At 42.9% G+C, this 25,573-nt stretch overlaps 1 protein-coding gene across 2 annotated transcripts in view; it reads left to right on the forward strand.

Annotated features, from left to right (window-relative positions):
- Positions 1–25,573, forward strand: part of cep131 (centrosomal protein 131) — a 135,008-nt gene that overhangs the window by 63,042 nt on the left and 46,393 nt on the right. For both annotated transcript variants that reach the window (XM_060844466.1, XM_060844467.1), the window contains 3 exons: positions 289–426; positions 5,757–5,882; positions 18,825–18,941. In XM_060844466.1, coding sequence (XP_060700449.1) covers positions 289–426; positions 5,757–5,882; positions 18,825–18,941 — 381 coding nt within the window. The remainder of the gene's footprint in view (positions 1–288; positions 427–5,756; positions 5,883–18,824; positions 18,942–25,573) is intronic.

Below are 25,573 nucleotides of genomic sequence, written 5' to 3' on the forward strand. Positions count from 1 at the left end.
TGGAATCACGTACTAAGTCTTGGCCTAACTGCCAACTGTTACATGGGAATTAAAGTCATGATGTGGAGGTGTTGGGCTGGGCTGGACAAGGTTAGAAGTCACACGACACCAGGTTATAGTCCAACAGGTTTATTTGAAATCACAAGCTTTCAGAGCATTGCTCCTTTGTCAGGTGTGACTTCTGACCATGGAATTAAAGTCATTTGAAAACAGTAGGTCACGTTAAGCATGTGATGTAGCCCTTTCAATGTTGCACTTGTATTAAAATTTGCTGTCTACTGTTTCCAGGTTCTGCTTTCTGAAGAAGAATTGTCTCACCTGGAACAAGCTTCAGTCATGGCAACTGAGGTTACAAGCTCAATGATCAGGTTAAAACTGGAATTTGAAGAAAAGAAACGTGCAATTGTCATGTTGCAGACTGCTTTGGTAAATACCAGGAGCAATCCCCACAATATTTGTGGTTAATATTCATTTTAATTTCAGAGCACAAGGTGATAGAATGCATTTTGGCTGCTGATAACAGATCGATTGAAAGTTTGCACAATCTTTCTGTTGACCACCAGTGCACTGAAACTAATGTAGGCAGTCTCAAATGAATTTGTCCTAGCCTTTAACTTAATAAACTTGGAAGGTTTTACTTGACTGGAGACTAAAGAATACGGAAACCCTTCAGAGGAGGTAATCTAACAGCACTTCTCTTTGATATTGCGTGAAATGTAATCTCGTCAGTGTTTTAATATCTATCTGCTACTAATTGTTTACACAGTGCAGATGGTACTACTAGTACTATCTGAATATTTCAAAACTGGGCAAACTGTGAGGGCTGGGATTTACCCAATCAACATTACGGCAATGAGGAGCCAGAGTGCCACATCTTTATTTTTACTTCCGACTTTGTTGTGTGCAACAAGCTGAATGTTGTAGTCCTTTTCAGTCAAACATTCCGTGCTAATGAAAACATCAGGAAAGTGGACTTTATCTTTCTTTCTTGGCCTGCCGTATCATTTATTCCAGTAAAATCTTTCTGCAAATAATTTAAAAATGGCTGATTAAATTCAGCTAATTTGGGAATGGTTGGAAAATTCATAAACAATTGCAAAGTACCTACAGCATGAATTATAATCTGTTTGGAGCAATTTTTCTGCTCAATTTTTATATCACATATCGCCCTTCTTCAACGTCTTCATCCTTATCAGCATATCTATTCTGTTTCTTTCTCCCTCATATGTTTATCTAGCTTCTCTATAAATCTATCCATGCTGTTTGTGCTAATTACTTCCTGTGGTTGAAAATTCCACACTGCCACCACTTTCCAGATAAAGGTGTTTTTCCTGAGTTCCCTAATCAATTCATTAGTGACTATATTGTATTTAAGGCACCCAGCTCTGTGCTTGGCTTCAGATGGGGAGATCCTTTCATTTTTACCCTACTAAATGCATTCATAATTGTAAAATGTCTGATCACATTACTCCTCAGTCTCGTGTTCAGTAGAGATTGGGGTTTTAAGCCTCTTGCAGTCTTTCCTAATAAGTGTAACCTCAATGTTCCGGTATCATCTTAATAAGGAGGGCCTGAAGAAGGGCTTATGCCCGAAACGTTGATTCTTCTGTTCCTTAGATGCTGCCTTACCTGCTGCGCTTTTCCAGCAACACATTTTCAGCTATCATCTTAATAAACCAGGTTAATTCCTGGGATGAAGGGATCGATTTATTGAAACATATATGATTCCGTATGGGCTTAGGATGAACACTGGAAGTTTTATTTTGTGTGGCAATCTATAACTAAGGAGCACAATTTGAATACGAAGATGGTGATGAGGAGGAATTTGTTCTCCTTTGGGGTAATTGGAATTCACTACCCGAGGGAGCAGTCGAGGCTGAGTTTTTGAATATATCCAAGGGGGTCAAATGTTATTGGGGATGAAGGGGCACAAGTAGGAAAAGAGAGTTAAAGGCACAATCAGATCAACAACGACCCTTGTTTTGATGGAGGAGCAAGCTCAAGGAACCTCGTGGCCTACCCATTGTTGTATTTCTCATGGGATTTTTTTTTCAACTTTGCAGTGACGCTGTATTTGATGATAATGAGAGCCGGGGGAAATGGTGTTAATGTCACTGGACTGTAATCTAGAAGCGCAGGCTAATCCCCTGGAGATACAGGACTGTAGTTGCTGGTTGAATTTAAATTCAGTTAATAAAATTGAGAATTGATGCTACCACTAGTGTCCTACAGGGATGTTCCTTCCTTTAAGGAAGGAAATCTGTCTTTACCTGGTCTACACGTGACTCCAAATCCACAGCAATTTGGCTGACTCTTATCTGCCCTTGTTAGTGGCCCAATGAACCAATGAACTAAATGTACCAATTAGGGTAGGCTATTTTACTATATATCTATCTGTATAGATACAGATTTATAATCTGTAGACAATGATAGGTATCCACATCCTATCTGTAATTAAATGAAAGCTGTTCAAATTTGGTTTGACCAAGGTTATATGTAAGTTTAGCCTAAATACTTGACTTTAAAATTCACTTTCTCTAGATATGAACCCAACACTTTGTTTGCTTTCATTAGAGCCTGATTACCATGTGTTGCTAGTTTAGAGGCTGTGTATCTATACCAACATTTAGACTCTTCCTTTCCCGGGAGTACATAACCTTCTTCTTATCCAAACCAAAATGCACTACTCCTCACCTGTAGCATGGAATCAGGAAGGCTAATGGTATACTATCCTTGATTATGAGAAGAATTGAAAGTAAAATAAATGGTGTTTCCTTGTTAACAGGGCATTATTGAGACCACATCTTGATTACAAAGTGCAATTTTGATTTAGGAGAGGTGTAAAGTCTTTGGAAACAGTTCAACCAATGAGATTTAGAATGCTATACAAACAGTGCACTCTCTCTTATTCCTGATGAAGGGCTTATGCTCGAAACGTCGAATTCTCTATTCCTGAGATGCTGCCTGGCCTGCTGTGCTTTGACCAGCAACACATTTGCAGCTGTGATCTCCAGCATCTGCAGTCCTCATTTTTTATACAAACAGTGCAGTCAAACCAAATCAAAATTACCCGATGTTTCTTTATATAAGTAGGATTGAGGTGAGGTGATGGCCTAATGGTATTATCGCTGGATTGTTAATCCAGAGACCCAGCTAAGTTTTTGGGAACCCAGGTTAAACTTCTGCCACTGCAGATGGTGGAATTTGAATGCTATAAAAGTTTGGATTTCTCTGCTAGTTAGAGTCATAAAAAGCAATGCCTGCACCCAGTGACTCTCACTGGAAAAAGACAATGTTGTTCTGGAGAAACATGCTACTAGACTGGTTGGGATTAAGGTTGACAAGGAGGAGACATTAGAAATTCTGGAAATGCGAAAATAGATAAATCCCCTGGGCTGGATGGGATTTATCCTAGGATTCTCTGGGAAGCCAGGGGGAGATTGCCGAACCTTTGGCTTTGAGCTTTATGTTGTCATTGACCACAGGAATAGTACCAGAAGACTGGAGGTTTAGCAAATGTTGTTCCCTTGTTCAAGAAGGGGAGTAGAGACAACCTTGATAATTATAGACCACTGAGCCTTCAGTTGTGGGTAAAGTGTTGGAAAAGGCTATAAGAGACAGGATTTACAATCATCTCAGTAGGAATAAGTTGATTAGGGATAGTCAACACAGTTTTGTGAAGGGTAGGTTGTGCCTCATAAACCTCATTGAGTTCTTTGAGAAGGTGACCAAACAGGTGGATGAGGGTAAAGCCATTGATGTGGTGTATATGGATTTCAATAAGCTGTTTGATAAGGTTCTCCATGGTAGGCTGCTGCACAAAATACAGAGGCATGGGATTGCGGGTGATTTTGTGGTTTGGATCAGAAATTGGTTAGCTGAAAGAAGACAGAGGGTGGTGATTGATGGGAAATGTTCATCCTGGAATTCAGTTCCCAGTGGGGTACTACAAGGATCTGTTTTGGGTCCACTGCTGTTTGTCATTTTTATAAACAACCTAGATGAGGGCGTAGAAGAACGGGTTTGTACATTTGCGGACGACACTCAGGTTGGTAGAGTTGTGGAAAGTGCCGAAGGATGTTGTAGTTTACAGAGGGACATAGATAAGCTGTAGAGCTGGGCTGAGAGGTGGCAAATGGAGTTTAGTGCAGAAAAGTGTGAGGTGATGTACTTTGGGAGGAGTAACAGGAATGCAGAGTACTAGTTGAATGCTGGGTGTCTTGATCGTGAAGGTGAGCAGAGAGATCTCTGTGTCCATGTACATAGATCTCTCAAAGTTGCCACCCAGGTTAATAGGGCTGTTAAGAAGGCATATGATTTGTTTGCTTTTATTAGTAGAAAGATCGAGTTTCAGAACCATGAGGTTATGCTGCAGCCATACAAAACTCTGGTGTGACCGCACTTGCAGTACTGCATGCAGTTCTGGTCACCGCATTTATAGGAAGGATGTGGAAGCTTTGGAAAGGGTTCAGTGGAGATTTACTCGGATGTTGTTTAATATGAAGGGAATGTCTGATGGGGAAAGGTTGAGGGACTTGAGGCTGCTTTTGTTAGAGAGAAGAAGGTTGAGAGATGACTTGAGAGATAATCAAACATATAAGATAATCAGAGGTTAGATTGGGTGGACAGTGAGGGCCTTTTTTCTCAGATGGTGATGGTTAGCACGAGGGGGCATAGCTTCAACTTGAGAGGTGGTAGATATAGGACAGATGTCAGAGGTAGTTTCTTTACTCAGAGACTAGTAGGAGAGTGGAACGCCCTGCCTGCAACAGTTGTAGACTCGTCAACGTTCAGGGTATTTAAATGGTCATTGGTTAGGCATATGCACGAGAATGGAATAGTGTAGGTTAGATGGGCTTCAGATTGGTTTCACAGGGTGGCACAACATTGAGGGCTGTTATGTTCTATACTCTATGTTCTATGATGGAGAAAAAAAGATCCCGAATGGTCTTGAAAAAGTGGATGTGGAGTGGTATTTCGTCATATGCAGAACTCAGGGCACTATTTTAAAATTAGAGGTTCTCTTAGGACTGAGATGTGAAGAACTTTTTTCTGTGAGTTGTGTAACTCTGGAACTCTCTGGCTCAGAAGGCAGTGGGATCCTTGAATACTTTTAAGGCAGAGGTAAACGGATTCTTTGTTAAGCAATGGAATCAAATTTACTCTTTAGTGGCTACTTAAGGCTTCCTTAATTTACCATTGGTTGAAGGGTGGGGGTGACCAGCCTATACCCTGTCCCTCTTGTTGGAGGCTATTAGTTGGGGGCAGTGTAATTGCCAGCTAGGTTCTGGTGAAATCCTCTCCCTTTAATCCAGCAACTGTGATGATTGTTGTTGAGGAACACATGCAGCTCTCAGCAGTGTCTGCCAGCTCCTGTTGGCATTGCTGGGACTAGAAAGAGTGGCTGGCAGCTCTCCGAGCAGGGGCTAGCTTCCCAATAGGGCAGAGGTCTTGGCTGAGCCAAATAAAGGTCCACTGATTGGAACATCGTCATGCTTTCCAACCCCTGAAGGCTTACCCCGTATCTTTAAGCCGATGGTGAGTGGCTTTCTGCCTCCATGTAAAATTCCACTCGCTTGTTCTGAACTTAGTGTTGAGTCAGCCAAGTTGTACAGTACCTTCAGTAGGACTAATTTGATTTACATAGTGAGATACATGGGACAAAGTGTAAACAGTTTCTCTTTGGTTGTACAGTTCCTTGAAAAAAACAAAGCACAGAAGTTTACATACTTTTCTTATCAGACTTTTCTTTTTAGGCTCAGCAAAAAGAATTGACTGTGCGTCACATGAAGGAGGCTGAAAAGGAAATGTGTCAACGGATAAAAATGCAGAAGGAACAATATGAATCAACTATTCAGCGGCATCTGGCATTCATTGATCAGGTAAAGTTCACAATAAGATTTTAAAATTGAGATTTTAGAGTGAATCTTTCCCAAAATTGGGCTTAAATTAAAGGTCAGCCACAGAGTGCCCTGAAGGAAATTTACCGTTGCTCATGTAGACATCTACCAACTTTACCTTTGCTACGTTATTTGGTGCCTGTGAAACATGCCAGGTTAACAGTCCATGATTGTTTAGTAAGCTTCAATGAGATTTTCATTTTCTTTATGTAAGTTTTTGGTGTTTCTGCTAAAATATTGTTCACAGATTCAAAGAAATGTAACAGTACAGATTGACCTCACTGGCTCGTTGAGGTGAATTTTATCAAAAATTGGCCAAGTGTCAATTTCAGGGAATTAAATGGATGGCTTCTACTCATGAGCTCCAATGAGTTATTTCATGAAATTTTACTCTGACCTTGTTAAGAATGCACCACATCCCTATGCTGTCACTGTCTCGTTACCTTGCACTCACCAGCATTAATGCTGCTAAATCTTCTGGATTTATTGCTGCCAGTGCCGTATTAGTGCACACTGATCAAGGGCTTATGCCCAAAATGTCGGCTCTCCTGTTCTTCGGATGCTGCCTGACCTGCTGTGCTTTTCTAGCACCACACTCTCGACTGTGCACACTGCAAGCCAGGAAGTGCCTTTCACAGTTCCACAGTCTGAAGAATTGTGCTAGAGATGATGTCAGAGGCAAGTTGCCACCTCGACTTTGCTGATGGAGACCTGGAGAATCTGCTGGATGGGATGGTGGAGAGGAGGGCCATCCTCTTTCCTTGAGATGGCCAGAATAGACCATACCACCAGACGGGGCCTGGTCTGAAGTTGACACCTGGTTCTGCGTGATGTCCTGATCTGAAGGAACACCTTATGTAGGAAGGAGTTAATGACCTTTTGAGCTCCACAAGGGTAAATATCACCACCTCCTGTTTGCTACCTCACTCTCAGTCTAACTCTGCTGCTGCAGACTCATTTACCACTTCCTCCATTGTGTGTGGTACTTTTCCTCAATGGCTGTCATCCACATTATTTCCCCAGATACTAATCCAGCACTTCCTACTAACTCATTCGGGACACCTCCCCACCTTTCACCTGCCTACACCAACACAAGCAGCTTTGTGTGCCCAGTTCATCTCAATCAGCCCCTGTTTGTCTCATTGCAGAAGTAAACAGCCCACAATATGGCTGAAAGACCCAAAGTGGGTGGCGGGATGTTCAATATTTGTCTCCTCTGCTCATTCACGGAGAGGATCCTTGAGCTCATGGGAGAGGAAGGAGACTGCAAGAATACTGAGACTTGCAATCAAGTAAGATTCATTGTGAACTGTAAATGTATTTTTAACAAGCCCAATCTTCTTCCCCTACTTCACCACTCATTCCCTGTCTTGTCTTCTGCAGGCACCTGTGGAATCTGCTCATTGTCCAGCCTCAAGAGAGTAGCCCCTCAAGCCAACATATCTTCCTCCACTCCTAAGGAAGTAATCACAAATTCTTCAGGGGAAGCACTGACCTAGCTGTCTTCTGGGTCCTCCACCAGCTCAGATAGTGACATTTCAGTGTGCTTTAGCTAGAGTCCGGAGCACATTCTGGTGAGCACATCTTTGGCATGTCTGCAGCTTGCCAAGGAAGAAATGGTTCAGGTTGCTAGCACATGGAGGACTGCTGGAGATCAGGCACCTAGACAGGGTGTAGGCAGGAGAGGACCTCATGATGGTGCTCATGAATAACTTAGTCAAAATACAAAACCTGACAGAGCAGAGCAATAGCAGCGACACTTGAGGAACTGGATCAAAGATTTGATAAGTTGGCCAATGCTCTCTATACTGTGCTATCTCCAATGGCAGTTTGGTAACCACCATGGAGAACCAGGTCCAGCACACTCTCTCTGTTAGATATATGTACAGCTCTGCATTCTGTGGCTGTGTCAATTTGGTTATCAGCACTAATGGTAAGGCAGCAGGGGACGATGGACTTTGACCTCACACCTGGTGCCCCTTCCCCATTGGGAGATAAGGTGGTCAGAAGGCACTCAGCAGGAGGTGAAAGCACGTGGAACACCACCACACACACAAACACTAGCCAATCTCCATCTTATGTCAGTACACTCCAGAGCTCCTCCCCACCCTCCCCCTCCCCCACCCCCCCACAACACTACTACCCCACCAAATCAACCTTGTATGTAACCCCCAGATCTTTGGACATTCAAGCCGACAATGGTAATCCTGCATTTGAATACTTACAGCAAGCCTGGGCCTTGTTGCTATAAAGGCTCGTGGAGATGATGGCCTGGTAGTATTATCACTGGACTATTAATCTAAAGACCAAGGTCATGTTCTGAGGATTCAGGTTCAAATGAGCTTTGGCGATGACTGGAAGTTGAGTTTTAATTCAGTCAGTTAATGCTTTATTCTGTTACGTTCCGCAAGTATTTTTGATAACTATTGGACCAGTTACATTGTTGTTTCAGATATTTTAAATGTGAAAGGATTTTTCCCCACTTGCCCATGTTTAGGAAGATTGGTGGATCTTTGAAGGGATGCACAGCATCTCGGGCTGCAGCAGATTGGCAGCCACTGATCCACGCAGACACCTGATCACATTTGAGGTGCACGAATGCGTACTGATCTTGAGCCAAATTGATTCATAAGCACTCAACTGTAAAACACAGTTTTTAATGTTTGTCATTTGACATCATTCTAAAGTGCTTTTAGTAACAACACATTAGTTAATCCATAGTACATAATAGTACGAAACAAGTGGCAAGTGCACTGTCGGCCTAAACAAACAATCTAATCTTCTTCACAATTGAAAATAGGCAGTTTAAAAAGGCTATATATTTTTTATTGAATGGATTAATTTTGCCAGAGGTGCAAGCAGAAAGAGATTGCATTGTTTGACTTGTGTATACCTTGTCCTGACCATTTCTTTGCATAAAAGATTGTATTATGTAATATTTAATTTATTTGCAACCATTAGGAATGTGTTATGCAAGTTAATGCACAGTTCCCAGGCAACTGTTATGAAGCCTTCAGTTCAAGGCACTTTATTTTCTAAGTAATTGATCCCTAAAGACAAGTCTCCAGGTGGCTGTGGGATGATCAGTATTCTCCTTTGACCCATGAAGTGAAGCTCCCTTTACAAACAACATCACCTGAATTTGTCTTGGAAGGTCTTGCTGTGCACAATCTGGGTGGTAAACCTGCCTAAAGAATAATAGTGGCTACACTTCAGAGGTAGCGTCTTGGCTCTTTAAGATGCTTTTAGGATTTGGAATGCATTGTTAGTAAAGTAGGACTATTGGACCCTTTTTTTAGATTAGATGGAAACAGGCCCTTAAGCCTAACATGTCCACACCGATCCTCTGAAGAGTAACCTACCCAAACCCATTCCCCTACACTCGATTTAGGTCTGACTAATACACCTAATATTCTGGGCAATTTTGGTGGAAATTGAACCTGGGTTTCTGTTGTTCTGAGGCAGCAGTGCTAACCACTGAGCCACCCTGCTGCCCTGGGAGAGAAATTAAGTACGGTCACCATCAAACTAATGGGGCAAAGGCTGATCAGTTACCTGGCCCTGATCACTTGCACCCTGGGATCCTAAAAGAGATAACTACAGAAATAGTGGGTGCAATGGCTGCAATTTTCAAAAATCATTGGATTCTGGAGAATTTCTAGTAGACTGGAAAATTGCTAATATGACACCCCTATTCTTAGAAGTATGGCATTCCAATCAGAACTCTTATGAACAAGCACATCAACTTAGACCCCCATCTACCACCCCCTGAGAAAAAGAACAGGAAATGGCATCACCAACCCAAAGAAAGCCAAACATATAAATAAAAAGCAGGAATCATCAGCAGTGCTTCGTTCAGAGGCCCACTGAAGATGTTACCTAGCATGGTGATGAAACGTGTGGAAATGAACCTTCCAGCTCAGCGAGCAAACCTACATCCAGAACCTCAACCTGAGCTACAAATCTTCTCAAAATGCACCCCTATTCAAGAACAGAGGGAGGCAAAATGTCAATTAGCCTTACATCTATTGCTGGAAAAGTATTGGAATCAATTATTAAGGAAGTAAAAGCAGAACATTTGGAAGATCATAATCTAATCAAGCAGTCAGCATGTCTTCGTGAAAGGGAAATCATATTGGACTAATTCGTTAAAGTTTCCTGAAGTCTCAACCAGATAGAATAGTGGGGAACCACTAGATGTGCTGTATTTGAACTTCCAGAACGTGTTTGACAAGGTACCTCACAAAAGGTTAAGTCACGAAATAAGAGCCCACGGTGTGAGAGATAGTATATTGACATAGATAGAGAATTGACTCATGGACTGGAAACAGTGAGTGGAGATTAAGGGTCCTTTCGCGGATTGGTGACCTGTGACCTGTGGAGTTCCCCAGGTAGCAGATTGGCAGTCACTGATTCACTCATACACCTGATCACATTGGAGGTACATGAATGACTACTGATCTCGAGCCAAATTGATTCATAAGCACTCAACTGTAAAACACAGTTTTTAATGTATGTCATTTGACATTGTTCTAAAATGTTTTTACTAACAACACATTAGTTAATCCACAGTACATAACAGTATGAAACAAGTGGCAAATGCTGGGAGCACAACTTTTTACAAGATTATATTAATGACTTGGAGGAAAGAAGTGAATGTACTGTAACCAAATTTGCGGGCAACACCAAAATGGGTGGAAAAACTGGTTATGAGAGGGATACACAGAATTTACAGAGATACTGATAGGTTAAGTAAATGGGCAAAAAATTGGCAAATGAAGTATAATGTGGGAAAATGCAAAATTGTTCATTTTGGAAGGGAGAACTAAAGAGCAGAATGTTATTTGAATGGAGAGAAACTGCACAAAGCTGCAACACAAAGGGACTTGGGGGTACTCATGCATGAAACACAGAAAGCCAGCACATAGATGCAGCAGGTAATCAGGAAGGCTGTTGGAACGTGGCCTTATTTCAAGGGGGTTGGAATATAAAGAGTAGGGAAGTCTTACTGCAACTGTACAAAGTACAGGTGAGACCATGTCTGGAGTACTGTGAGCAGTTTCAGTCTCCTTATTTAAGGAAAAGTATCATTTCAGAGAAAGTTCACTAGGATGATCCCTTGTATGGGAGGGATTTTCTTATGAGCAGAGATATAGACTAAGGCAATATTCATTGGAATTTAGAAGATTGAGAAGTGTCTTAAGGAGCTTGGTAAGGTAAATGCTGAGGGACAAAAGAAGAGGAAATAAGTACAATAACTTAGGAAAAAAAAGGACTCTGGCCCTATTAGTTTTTCCAAAGACCAGTAATTCCTCTGGACATAATGGAATGCATCCAAGGATGTTGAAAGAAGTAGCTACAGGAATAATATGTGCAGCTGTAGTCACCTCCCAGAAATCCTTAGATTCTGGAAAAGGCCCAGAGAATTGGAAAACTGAAAGTTTAAGACCTTCATTAAAAAAGGGAAAGGGATAAGTAAAATCAGGTAACTGAGGGTCAGTTTGCTTAACATCTGTTAATGGGAAATTGTTTGAGTCATTATAGATATAATAGCATAATATTTAGAAATATGTAATATGATCAAGCAATATCATGAAGGGTAAAGAGGCAGTAACCAGTTGAACAGATAAATGGTAGAGTAGTGGATGTAATGTATTTGGATTTCCATGAAGCAATTGACAAGTTAACACACCTTAGGCTAGTTAATAAGATAAGAACCAGTGATGTTGGAAATAGTATGTTAGCATGGGTAGGGAATCAGCTAACAAATGGAAGACAAAGTTGGGGGTGAAGGGTCGGGGTCATTTTCAGGTTGTCACACCGTAACTAGTGGAGTGCCACAGGGATCAATGCTGGCATCATAAATATGTAATAATATTAATGACTCCGATTTTCTTATGAGCAAAGGTACAGACTGAGGCAATATTCATTGGAATTTAGAAGAATGAGAGGTGTCTTAAGGAGCTTGGTAAGGTCAATGCTGAGAGCATATTTCCTTTCATAGGAGAGTGTCGCACTAGAGGGCATAGTCTCAGAATAAAGAGACACCAGTTCCAGACTGAGACGGGGAGGAATTTCTTTCTCTAAGGTTGAGAGTCTTTGAAACTTCTGGTCACAGAGGGCTGGTGGGGCACAGTCTGAATGTGTATTTAAGACTGGGATAGATTCTTGATCAGTCGGGAATTCAAAGATTATAAATTCAAAGGGCAGGAAATGTGGATGTGAAGAATGTCAGCTCTGATCCTTTTGAATGGCAGTGCAGGGCCAAACAGTCTACTCCTGTTCCTGTTTTGTATGGCCTTATGGTCTACACTATTTGATGAGTTTGTGGCTCATTTGTATTTGAACTCCACCCACTCATCTTAGGCCTCAAATCTTGAATGAGTCAACTTGATTCCATGACAAGGACTTGCAATTCTATCTGAGTTCTTTCTTGACATAATGAGCAGGATTGATAAAGGAATACCAGTAGCTCTAGTATATTTAAATGTATCCAATAAGGTGGCACATAAAAGACTGGTGCACAAGATAAATGCACATGTATTGGCTTTAATATATTAAAGAGGACTGGCTACTTTCCAAGAAACAAAATTGGTGAAGGGTAGAATGGTCTCAAGGGGCTGAATGCCTACTCTTGCCCTTAATTTGTCTGCATGTTTTTATGTCAATAGGTTCAGTTTCCAGTTGGTACACTAACTAGTGGAGTGCCTTAGGGAGCAGAATTGGGGCTTTAACTGTTCGTAATCTATTTGAATGAGTTAGATGAAGAGATTGAGTGTACTATAGCCACATTTGATGACCACGCAAAGATAGTTGGTGAAGCAAATTATGACAAGGACACAAAGGCTGGAATTTCAGTGGCCTCCCATAGGTCCTGCTGCTGAGACCTCAACCAACACTGGGGAACTGTGGTACTACAGAGGGCCTTTTAAGATCGCCAGGCTTTCGGTTCACTGGAATAACAGCCCAGCTCTTTATGTTGGCAGATCCACCTGGAGGGTCAGTAGTTTAGCATTGTTGCTAATAGAGGCTAAAAATCACACAACGTCAGGTTATAGTCCAACAGGTTTATTTAAAAGTACCATCTTTCAGAACGCTATTTCTTCATCGGGTAGCTAGTGGTGCAGGATCGGAAGACACAGCTCCGAAAGTATGTACTTTCAAATAAACCTGCTGGACTATTACTTGATGTTGTGTGATTTTTAACCTTGTCCACCCCAGTCCAATACTACCACCTCCACATCATAGCTGCTGCTAAAGCTGCAAGGGGGAAAAGAGATGCCCTTGAAATGTTGGAGTGCATTTTTTCTATAATGTAGCCTGACCAGGTCATCCCAGCGATCCGAAGGAAAACCCTTCAGTGGCAGCACTGGCGTTATGAGTTATCGAAACATAAGAATAGGAGTAGGCCCAATCAGCCCCATAATCCTATTCCACTATTCATTGAGATTGTGGCCTAACTCCATATACCTTCCTTTGGCCCATATCCCTTCATATCTTCTGCTTACAAATATTTATCTATCTCAGATTTAAAACTAACAACTAATCCAGCATCCACTGCCATTTGTGGAAGAGAGTTCTAAACATCTACCACCATTTGTCTGTAAAATGCTTTTTAACATTTCTCCTGAATGATGTGGCCCTAATTCTCAGACTCTGCCCCTAGATCTAGAATCCTCAGCTAATGGAAATAGTTTATCTTTATCTGCCCTGTCTTTTCCTGTTAATATTTTGAAGACTTCAGCCCTTAGCCTTCTAACTTTGGAGTTTGCACGTTCTCCCCGTGTCTGCGTGGGTTTCCTCCGGGTGCTCCGGTTTCCTCCCACAGTCCAAAGATGTGCGGGTCAGGTGAATTGGCCATGCTAAATTGTCCGTAGTGTCAGGTAAGGGGTATATGTAGGGGTATGGGTGGGTTGTCGCTTCGGCGGGTCGGTGTGGACTTGTTGGGCCGAAGGGCCTGTTTCCACACTGTAAGTAATCTAATCTAATCTAACTTCTAGAGAAAACAGACCCAATTTGAATGATCTCTTCTCATAACTCCTGAAATCCTTGTAAACCTATGTTGTATTCCCTCCTAGGTCAATGTATCCTACCTATGGTGTAGTGCCCTGATCTCTTCACAAGTGGGGTCGAGCCAGGGTTCTATATAACTGCAGCATAACTTCTGTATTTTAGTATTCAAAGTCCTTTAAATGTAAACACCAGCATTCCATTAGTTATTTTTGATTATTTTCAGTGCCTGCTCATGATATTTTAAGTATCTATGCACCTGAACCCCAAGTTTATTTTGATATCCAGTATATTTAACTTCATATAACCTAAAAAGTACCTTTATTTGCTTTTTAGTCCAAAATGGATAACATCATACTTGCTTATGTTGAACTCCATTCTGCTGCTTTTTTACCCATTCACTTAGTCTATCAATATCCCTTTATAAATTTATGTTCTAATCAACATTGTCCGCAATGCTGCCTAACTTTGTGTCATTAGCAAATTCGGATATATGACTTTTTTATGCAATTATCCAAGTTGTTAACAAATAATCTGAATAATTGAGGCCCTAATATTGATCCTGTGGGACGCCACTGTTCAGAAATTGCCAATTTGTGTACCTACTCATTACCCCTACTTTCTGTTGTCTGTCACTCAGCTAACTTCTAGCTACATCAGTAATTTGCTGTTAGTTCCCTGGGTTTCTCACTTAGTTGACAGTTTCTTATATGGGACTTTATCAGATGCCTTTTGGAAGTCCAGATAAACAACATCCATGACATCCCCGGTCCACTCATATCTTCAAAAAAAACTCAATGAGCTTTGTCAGGCATGAACTACGTGTCATGAATCCATGTGGGCTCTCCCTGATTAACTAAAAATGTTCAGTGTTCTGGTTTTATATTGTGTAAATTTTGGTTTAACTATCCTCCACTGTTATTTTATGCATTAACAGATTTTCCAAGTTTACTGTGGATAGTCTCTACCTCATCATGTTAAAGGGGCCTTACCTAAATCTAAAACTCTAGTAGTTGATTCATGCTTTTTGCTTTCAAGCTCTACATTGAATTCCCTCGTGCTATGATCAATATTTGGTAAATGTTGATGTACAATTAGGTTACTAATTAAATCTGGCTCATTACTCATTAGTAATTCCAATATTGCTTGTCCCATTGTTGCATCCAGGACATATTGCTGCAGGGAACTCTCCTGGACACACTTCAGAAATTAATTTCCTAAGATACGGGATTATTGAATTGGGATGAATTTATTAACATAGATAGAATTTGTGATGAAGGCCATAAAACAGACTAGTAACCGATGAATAATTTTCAGATTGGCAGACTGTTATTTGGGTGCTAAGTGGTTCACACCTGGGGATTTTAGCTAGTTATAAATATATTTTATTGAATTAGAAGGAAGGATTAAGTCTAATATTTCCGAATTTACTGATGCTATGAAATTAAGTGAGAAAGTCACGTGAGAATGCCAAGGGGCTTGATGGGATTTAGATGCTAACTGATTTATCAAGAAGCTGACAGATGGTGTCTGACATGGGGAAATGTAAGTTATTTGTTTGAAAGGAGGAGTAGAAGGAACAGAATATTTTTAAATGGCAAGGAAATGTTTTGTTTGTGTTCGTAGAGATTTGGCTGCCTTGTACAGAAAATATGGGAGGCCTTGTGGCACAGTGCCTCTGGGTCAGAATTCTGGATTCAAATACCAGCTCAGGCCGTGATGGTGAAGGAAGATATATTCATATCCTGGCCAACAGGTTACTGGAATGTTGAGACAGTCTTCTGGTCATCTGTGCTTGATGTGGAATGAGGGAATGAGACCCTTGAAGCTCCGGTCTCTGCAGCAGGCTGGTAACTTGTTCAAAAAACAATTACCTGTGGAACTAGACATAAGAACATACTTTGTCTGCTACATTACTAAGCGTGAGAAGATAAAAAGAAGTACAAGAAATATATAAGGCTAATATGCAGGTATAGCCAGTAATTAGGAAGATAAATGGTATGTTGACACTGAGATGGTAGATTTTTGGATACGAAGGAAATTGAGGAATGTAGGATTGGATGGAAAGATGGGATTGAAGTTGAAGACCAACTGTGACTTTATTGAATGGCAGATCATACTTGAGGGGCCATATGTGAATGGTACATTTAGTGGGTAATATTGCATTGCATTCTTCCTAGTTAGACTCTGGTCCAGAACTTTCGACAGCAGCAGGTGTCCTGGAATCGTGTATCCAAAAATTTGTTATATGTATTAGGAGTGGCATAGTGGTTAGCTCTATTGCCTCAGCACCAGAGATCCCGATTCGATTCCAGATTCAGATCACTGTCTATGTACGATTTCCATGTTCTCCCGTGTCTTTGTGGGTTTTCTCTGGGTACTCTGGTTTCCCTACACGGTCCAACGATGCGCAGGTTCTCTGGGCCAGCAATGGCTTTGTGGTATTATTGCTGGGTGGTTAATCCAGAGATTGAGATAATTTTGTGGGTATCCAGAATACGGTTTAAAAATAGTCTATAATTAAGTGTCTAATGATGACCATGAATCCATTGTTGATTGTCATAAAAACTCATTTGGTTCACTAATGTTCTTCAGGAAAGGAAACTGCCATCTTTACCTGGTCTGGCCTGCATGTGACACCAGACCCACAGCAATGTGGTTGACTCTTAACTGCCCTCTAGGCAATTAGGGATGGGCAATAAACGCTGCCTAGCCAGTGATGCCCACATCCCGTGAATGAATAAAGAAAAAAAGATTAGGTGCATTGGCCATGCTAGACAATTGCCCTGTCATGTTCAGGAATGTGTGGATTAGGTGGTTAACCATGGTAAAAACCCCCTGCGGGTTTTTGAGGATGGGCTGTGGGTATGGATGGGATGGTTCTCAGAGGGTCAGTGCAGACTCGATGTATTGAATTGCCTCTTTCTGCACTGTAGGAATTCTATTTTATTCTATTTTCTTGATGTATGCATTACAATGTTGACACTATTTTCCTTGTACTGTGCTTTGAACCTTAGGACTTGAATTGAATTAATTAAACAAACAGTGGTAACCATTAGTTTAGTCAATTTGTTATGATCTTTCTTGGCTTTTGGATTTTAAATGGTTAACAGAACTAAATATAATTTAAAACAACTATATACCTTGCAAATGAATTACATATTAAATATTTTTATATATTGTAAATATCATAAAATAAAAATTCTGTGGGTGTTGCTGGTACGGATAGTTGCTGGTATCAGAAATGTGTAATAAGAAATTAAGATAGTAAGTTTAGAAATGATTGGTTCAAATTTCAACAGGTTGATCTCTGAACATGCCGTAATCACTTATTTTCTTATTGATATTTCTTATGGATGTTATCAGGGGTCGGGATTTAATTTGAGGTAGGAAAGTATAAAACAATAAAATCTTGTTTGTAGATGAAAGGTTCAACAAAGTTTCAGCTGGAAACCTTCCAAGCCAATGATTTAGAAGGGCACTTAAAAGGGCAAGAGCAGCAATTGTATGGGAATACCACCACCTTAAAGTTCCAATCCAAGCAACACCGTTCTTTCATTGGTACTGGAACAGAATCCCGGAATTCCCTTCATAACAGCACTATGGGTGTTTCTATATCACATGGATTGCATTAGCTCAAGAAATTGTCTCATCACTACCTTCTTTGGGGAAATTATCAATGGGCAATAAATGCTGACCACAACACAAGTGATACACATATCCCACGAAGGAATATAAGATCATTTATATCTTTGTAAACAGCGGCAGAGTAAGGGCACCTTTATTTAATCAATTTGGATGAGTTCAGGCAAAAGTGATGGTGAACTTGAGTTAACTTGCCACCGGGTTCTTCTCCCAACCCCATACAATATCTTCATATACATTATCTCTGTTAAATTTGAAATATATACTGAAAAAGAATTGCTCCCTGAAGTGGTCCAGCTGTTTAGTCATTATTTTAAGTATTCTCGTTAGTTTCCAATCAGTAGTAAATTTATTATTTTTGATGGGGAAGGAAGGGGATGAAGATTTTAGAGTGCTTATAATTGGCATTGGTAGTCTTGGTAGAGGTGGACAAAATTAACCAAAATTCCACCTCCAATTAGTATCCGGTTTCTCTTGCTAAAAGTGTTAGTATATAGGCAATGTGTCACAAGAGGATCAGATTTGGTTATGATACTTCAATTCTTGAGTCAATTGGCTCAAGTCTTAAGCACTTTTCAGTGGCTATATAGTGATGTTAGTTGAGGGACAGACATCTGTCAGGATGCTGGGATGAAAACTCGCATGTTTTTCCTTGAATGGTGCTATTTGCCTGTTTTATGTATACCAGAGAGAACAGGTAGTGCCTTGGTTTAATGTCTCATCCAGTAATGAGCACCATCAATGTTGCAGCACTCTCTCCCTCGGTGTTACACTGAATTAGGAACTTCGATTCTGTGGTCACGTCTTTGGAGTGGAGCTTGAACCCATAGCCTTCTGACTCAGAGGAAGGTGCAAGCTGGTGTGCTTTAAGACTGACACCTTATTTCGTTGAGCAACAATTGAACTCATGACATGATTGGCTAAATTACTGTAATGCCCTGGATCTGTGTCATCAGGAAGGCAAAGGGAAGACATTTGGCAGAGAAAATTTTGATGAATTTAGAACTTGACAATAATAATGTTTATTTGTCATTTGTATTGGTTTAGACTTGTTTTTATTGTTATTCATCCTGAGCTTCATGGTCAGCTCAATTATTCTTTCAAACAGAAAATATTTACCTCTTTGATAAAGTTATGTTATAACTGTTGTAATGCTTAGTATACTACAGAATGTATTGGTTTTTTTGAGGGCTGAATTTAAATATACTTTGCTCAATGTTTAGTTATGTTGATAGAAGTTTTGAGGTTTTTATTATCTGTTCCTTACAGCTGATAGATGACAAGAAAGGGTTAAGTGCAAAGTGTGAGTCCATGGTAAATGAATTGAAGCAGGTGGACCAGAAATACTCCAAGAAAATCCAACAGATGCAAGAGCAGCATGAACTGGTGAGAGATTCAAACTGCAAATCCATATAATTATGCAGAATGTACAGTATAGGAACAGGATAATTTGCCTCATCATCTATTCTAGTGCTTATACTCCACAACCTCCTTCCATTTTATTTTTTTTTCCTATTCCTTTTTCCTTCATACATTTGCCTAGATTTCTCTATTCTGTGCAATTCACCTCACCTACTCGAAGTGGTAGTGAGGTCTACGTTCTTGCTGCTGTCTCTTTAGACAAGATTCTCCTTAATGTGTAATTGAATTTATTAGGAGGTAACTTAAATGCGTAATGTTTAACTATGGACTCCCCCAGAAGTTGAAACATCATCTATACCTTCACCCTATCGAGGCAAAAGTGAGGACTGCTGATGCTGGACACCAGAGTTTAGATCAGAGTGGTGCTGGAAAACCACGGCAGGTCAGGCAGCATCTGAGGAGTAGGAAAATCGACGTTTTGAGCAGAAGCCCTTCATCAGGAATAGAGGCAGGAAGCCTCCTGGGTGGAGAGATAAATGGGGATGGGGTGGGGCTGGGGAGAAGGTAGCAAAGAGTACAATAGGTGAATGGGCGTGTGGATGGAAGTGATAGGTCAGACGGGAGGGTGGAGTGGATAGGTGGTATGGGAGATTGGCAGGTAGGACAGGTATTGAGGACAGTGCTGAACTGGAAGGTTGGAACTGAGGTGGGGGGGGGGGAGGGGGGGGAAATGAGGAAACTGGTGAAGTCTGCATTGATGCCCTGGGGTGGAAGTGTTCCAAGGCGGAAGATGAGGCGTTCTTCCTCCAGGCATCGGGTGGTGAGGGAGCGGCGGTGAAGGAGGCCCGGAACCTGCATGTCCTCGGCAGAGTGGGATGGGGAGTTGAAATGTTGGGCCACAGGGTGGTGGGGTGGATTGGTGTGGGGGTCCTGGAGATGTTCCCTGAAGCGCTCTGCGAGGAGGCGTCCAGTCTCCCCAATGTAGAGGAGACCGCATCGGGAGCAATGGATACAATAAATGACATTGGTGGATATGCAGGTGAAACTTTGAGGGATGTGGAAGGCTCCTTTGGAGCGTTGGATGATGGGAGGTGTGCAATTCCTGTGGTGACAGGGGAGGGTGCCAGGACGGGAGGGTGGTTTGTTGGGGGGTGGCGAGGGCGAGGACCTGACCAGATAGTCACGGAGGGAACAGTCTTTGTGGAAAGCGGAAAAGGGGTGGGAAGGGAAATATATCTCTGGTGGTGGGGTCCATTTGGTTTGGCTAAAATGTTGGCGGATGATATGGTTAATGCGAAGGTTGGTATGGTGGAAAGTGAGGACCGGTGGGGGGTTCTATCCTTGTTATGGTTGGTTGGAGGGGTGGGGTTTGAGAGCGGAGGTGAGGGATGTAGATGAGATGCTTTGGGGGTATCTTCAACCAAGTGAGAAGGGAAATTGCGATCTCTAAAGATGGTGGCCATCTGGTGTGTTCTGCAGTGGAACTGGTCCTCCTGGGAGCAGACACGGCAGAGGCAGAGGAATTGGGAATACGGGGTGGCATTTTTGCATGAGATAGGGTGGGAAAAGGTGTAATCCAGGTAGCTGTGGGAGTCAGTGGGTTTGTAAAAAAAAAATGTCAGTGTCAAGTTGGTCATCATTAATGCGCCATAAAAGCGCCATTAGCCATGTGGCTGGTATAGCTACCATCCCCACGGTGATTGATGACATCACTTCCACCCCCATCATGGCCACATCCACAGTCACTTCTACCCCTCATGATTCTTCGTGCACCACATGTAACATCACTTCCATCCCCCATGTCACCACTGACGTCACACGTTCAGCGACATCCGCCTCCTCTACTGCCATGTTCACCCCCACTTCCGCCCAAACCAATGCCACTCACCTGCATTCTGCCGACACGCCCTCCACAGATTCCATTGTCACCATCTCCACCCCCCAGAACCCTGAGGGGAACACCACCCTGCTCATGACTCTACCCCCATTCCCCCCACCACCACACCCGCTCCAGTTACAGGCTCCACCCCCGCCCCCCCCCCCCCCCACTCCGAGCTCCACCAGGTCCTAGTTCCCAGCCCTCACCATTTCCCCCCAGACCTTACCCTCACTGAGGACGAACGATCAGTCCTCACCAAAGGCCTTTCTTTTATTCCCCTCCGTCCACGCATCAATGAATTTAATACGCATCGTGACGTTGAACACTTCTTCCTCCGCCTCCAAGCTTACTTTTACAATCAGGACGCCCGCCCACCTTCTGAGGACCCCTTCACTTGCCTCCAACACACTCCATTCACCCGGACATCCTGTACTGGCCTATTACCCGCTCTCGACCTCTTCAATTCCAACTGCCGCCGAGACATTAACGTCTCAAACTGTCTACCCCCGTCCCCCGCTCCAACCTCTCAATGCGCAGCCCTCCACTCCCTCTGCTCCAATCCAACCTCACTATCAAGCCAGCAGATAAAGGGGGTGCAGTGGTAATTTAGCGCACTGACCTCTACACCGCTGATGCCAGATGCCAAATCGAAGACACCTCCTCCTACCGCCCCCCCTAACCATGACCCCCACCCCCATCACCAAACCATCATCTCCCAGACCATACAGAACCTCATCACCTCAGGAGATCTCCTACCCACAGCTTCCAACCTCGTAGTCCGGGAACGCTGGACTGTCCGATTCTACTTTCTTTCCAAGATCCACAAGCCTGACTACCCCGGCTGACCCATTGTGTCACCCTGCTCCTGCCCTACCGAACTCATCTCCACCCATCTCGATACTATCCTATTCCCCCAGTCCAGGAACTCCTCACATACGTTCGAGACACCACCTCTTCCAAGACTTCCGTTTCCCCGGCCCCAACGCCTCATCTTCACCATGGACTTTCAATTCTTCTACACCTCCATCTGCCATGACAAGGGCCTCCAAGTCCCCTCACCCGACGTCCCCAACAGTACCTTTCCACTGACACTCTCATTCGTTTGGCTGAACTGGTCCTCACCTGTAACAATATCTCCTTCAAATCCTCCCACTTCTTCCGGACCAAAGGGGTAGCCATGGGCACCCGTACGGGCCCCAACTATGCCTGTCTCTTTATTGGCTGCCTAGAACATAGTTAACTGGCACCACTCCCCACCTCTTCCTCCATTACATTGATGACTGCATCAGCGCCACCTCGTGCCCCCCGCGAGGAGATTGAGCAGTTCATCAATTTCACCAGCACATTCCACCCCAACCTTAAATTCACCTGGATCATCTCTGACACCTCCCTCCCCTTCCTGGACCTCCCTATCGCCATTAATGACGACCAACTTGACACTGACATTTTTTACAAACCCACCAACTCCCACAGCTACCTGGATTACCTCTTCCCACCCTATCTCCTGCAAAAATGCCACCCCATATTCCCAATTCCTCCGCCTCTGTCGTATCTGGTCCCAGGAGGACCAGTTCCACCACAGGACACACCAGGTGGCTTCCTTCTTTAGAGATCGCAGTTTCCCTTCTCACGTAGTTGAAGATGCCCTCCAATGTATCTCATCCACATCCCGCACCTCCGCCCTCAAACCCTACCCCTCCAACCTTAACAAAGCAGAACCTCTCTGATCCTCACTTTCCACCCTACCAACCTTTGCATTAATCATATCATTCGCTGACATTTCCGCCAGCTCCAAATGGACCCCACCACCAGAGATATATTTCCCTTCTCACCCCTTTTCTGCTTTCTGCAAAGACCGTTCCCTCTGTGACTACTTGGTCATGGAATGGGACTATTCGGCGCCACCCTTTTGGCGCCGATCATTTGGCCCCACCATTTTGGCTCTAAACTGTTTTGGCACCAATACAGATAGATAACCATTGTTTGAAAATTTTGGTTTGTATCATCAAGGTGGTAGATGACTATTAACAATTGTTAAAAGACAAAATGATTACAAAACGAGATTTGAATCTACAGCTGATCATTACAGCTTTGACTATCAATTCTTGCTAGTTGAGAAAATTACATCGGGTCATTAGTCATCCTCTCTTCTTTAACCAAACAAGACTTTTTTTTATTCTGAATTGGCGCCAAAACAGTTCAGAGCCAAAATGGCGGGGCCAAATGATTGGCGCCAAAAGGGCGGCACCAAGACGTACCTGATCCACCTGGTCAAGTCCATGCCCCCCAACAAATCACCTTCCCGTCCTGGCACCCTCCCCTGCCACTGCAGGAATTGCAAAACCTGCACCCACACCTCCTCCCTCACCACAATCCAAGGCCCTAAAGGAGCCTTCCTCATCCTCAAAGTTTCACCTGCGCATTCATCAATGTTATTTATTGTACCCGTTGCTCCCGATGCGGTCTCCTCTACACTGGGGAGACTGGACGCCTCCTCGCAGAGCCCTTCAGGGAACATCTCCGGGACACCCGCAGCAATCAACCCCACCGCCCCGTGGCCCACCATTTTAAATCCTCTCCCACTTTGCCGAGGACATGCAGGTCCTGGTCCTCCTCCACCGCCGCTCCCTCACCACCTGACGCCTCAGAACACTTCCACCCTAGGGCAACACTGTGGACTTCACCAGTTTCCTCATTTCCCCTCCCCCTCACTTTACCTCAGTTCCAACCTTCCAGCTCAGCACTGTCCTCATGACCTGCCTACCTGCCAATCTCCCATACCACCTACACACCCCACCCTCCCATCTGACCTCTCACTTCCATCCCCATCCCCATTCACCTATTGTACTCTTTGCTACCTTCTCCCCAGCCCAGCCCCCATCCCCCATTTATCTCTCCACCGTGGGGCCTTCCTGCCTATATTCCTGATGAAGGGCTTCTGCCTGAAACGTCGATTTTCCTGCTTCTTGGATGCTGTCTGACCTGCTGTGGTTTTCCAGCACCATTCTGATCTAAACCCTTCGTCGAGCCTCTTTACAAATTTAAAGTATCCCATCAGGTCACCAGTAGATCTTTTTCTAGAAAGATTAATCGAGTCAATCTTTCCTGATGGTTGAATGTTCTCTGCTCTATTATTCTATATCATTTTTGTACTTTCTCCATACCTTCTGTATTTTCTTTCTAGTGTGGAAACCACTATACGCAGTACTATATGATCAAGTACCAAGATTCTGAACAAGGGATGAGGGGGCTGATAATCATGCCGTACAATTTCACAAGCAAAAACAAAATGTCTAATGCCTAGTGGCACAATTGCTAAATTATTAATCCAGAGACCCCAGTAATGATCTGGAGGCCTGGGTTTAAACCTCACTATGGCATATGGTGGAATTTGGATTCAATTAAAAATCTGGAATTAAGGTCTAGTGAGGATCGCGAAACCATGTTGATTGTCAGGAGAAGCCCTTCTGTTTTACTATTGTCCTTCAGGGAAGGATATCTGCCATCTCTATCTGGGTCTGGCCAACATATGACTCCAGGCCGACCATAATGTGGTTGACTCTTAATTGCCCTCTGCGCAATTAGAGATGGACAATAAATGCAGGCCTAGCCAGTGATTGCCACATCCTGTGAATGAATAACAAAAACTAGAGAATCCTAAAGAGACCACCAACATGACCAATTTGCCTGACCTACTATTCAGAATAAAAGCAATTCACACCCGATTTTCTTCAGTAACAGAAAAAAATACAACGGCAGTGGAAAAGGTTTATGCAACTTAAACTACACCCACCCCCCACATACTAACAGAGACATGCGCGCACATGCATGCGTACACACACACACACACACACACACACACACACACACACACACACACACACACACACACACACACACACACACCCCAAAGTTACCACAGGTGGTAAGAAAAATTCCAAAGGTCCACACCACAAAATGGAAAGTCATTTTTACCAGTCCTTTTGATTTTTTGCTATAGGGTGAAGGTCATTCTTCAGTTTGATGGTTGATCAGGTGAAGAGTCTTTTCATAGAATCCCTACAGTGTGGGAGCAGGCCACATGGCCCATTGAGTCCGCACCGACCCTCTGAACAGTATCCCACCCAGTCTAACCCCCTGTACCGTATCCATGTAATCCTGCATTTCTCATGGCTAGCCCACCTAGCCTACACATGCCTGGACACTATGGGTGATTTATCATGGCCAGTCCACCTAACCTGCACATCTTTGGACCGTGAGAGATAACCCATGGAGACACAGGGAGAGAATGCAAACTGCCCACAAACAGTCACCCAAGGCTGGAATTGTCCTGGGTCACTAACACAGTGAGGCAGCAGTGCTAACCATTGAGCCAGCATGCTGCCCTTGTATTTTCTTGTATGAATTCTTTCTTTTCTCTTTCTGTCTTTCTCTGACATGGAGAGACACGAGGAGAGATGGATGGATTCTGTCTGCAGGCTTTGGATATTTCTTTCACACTGTTGCTTTTGGCACTTTTTCTCAGTGCTGTTCAGTCTCAAGTTCTCTCTTTTACAGATTCTAAAAAGCAATATTGAATTGCCCAATTCAATAATATGCACCACTTGAATTTCTACTTGAAAAACTTTCCTGGTATTCTGGTCATGGCAGTCCAACCCCATTTCAGTTTATATCAGGAAATTTAAATCCAACTCTAGCAACTGGTGAAATTCAAAATTCAATTAATAAATTTGGAATTAAGAGCTAATCTCGGTGACGGTGCACGTGAAACTATCAC

Source organism: Hemiscyllium ocellatum, chromosome 25 (genome assembly GCF_020745735.1).
Source record: "Hemiscyllium ocellatum isolate sHemOce1 chromosome 25, sHemOce1.pat.X.cur, whole genome shotgun sequence".
NCBI lineage: Eukaryota > Metazoa > Chordata > Chondrichthyes > Orectolobiformes > Hemiscylliidae > Hemiscyllium > Hemiscyllium ocellatum.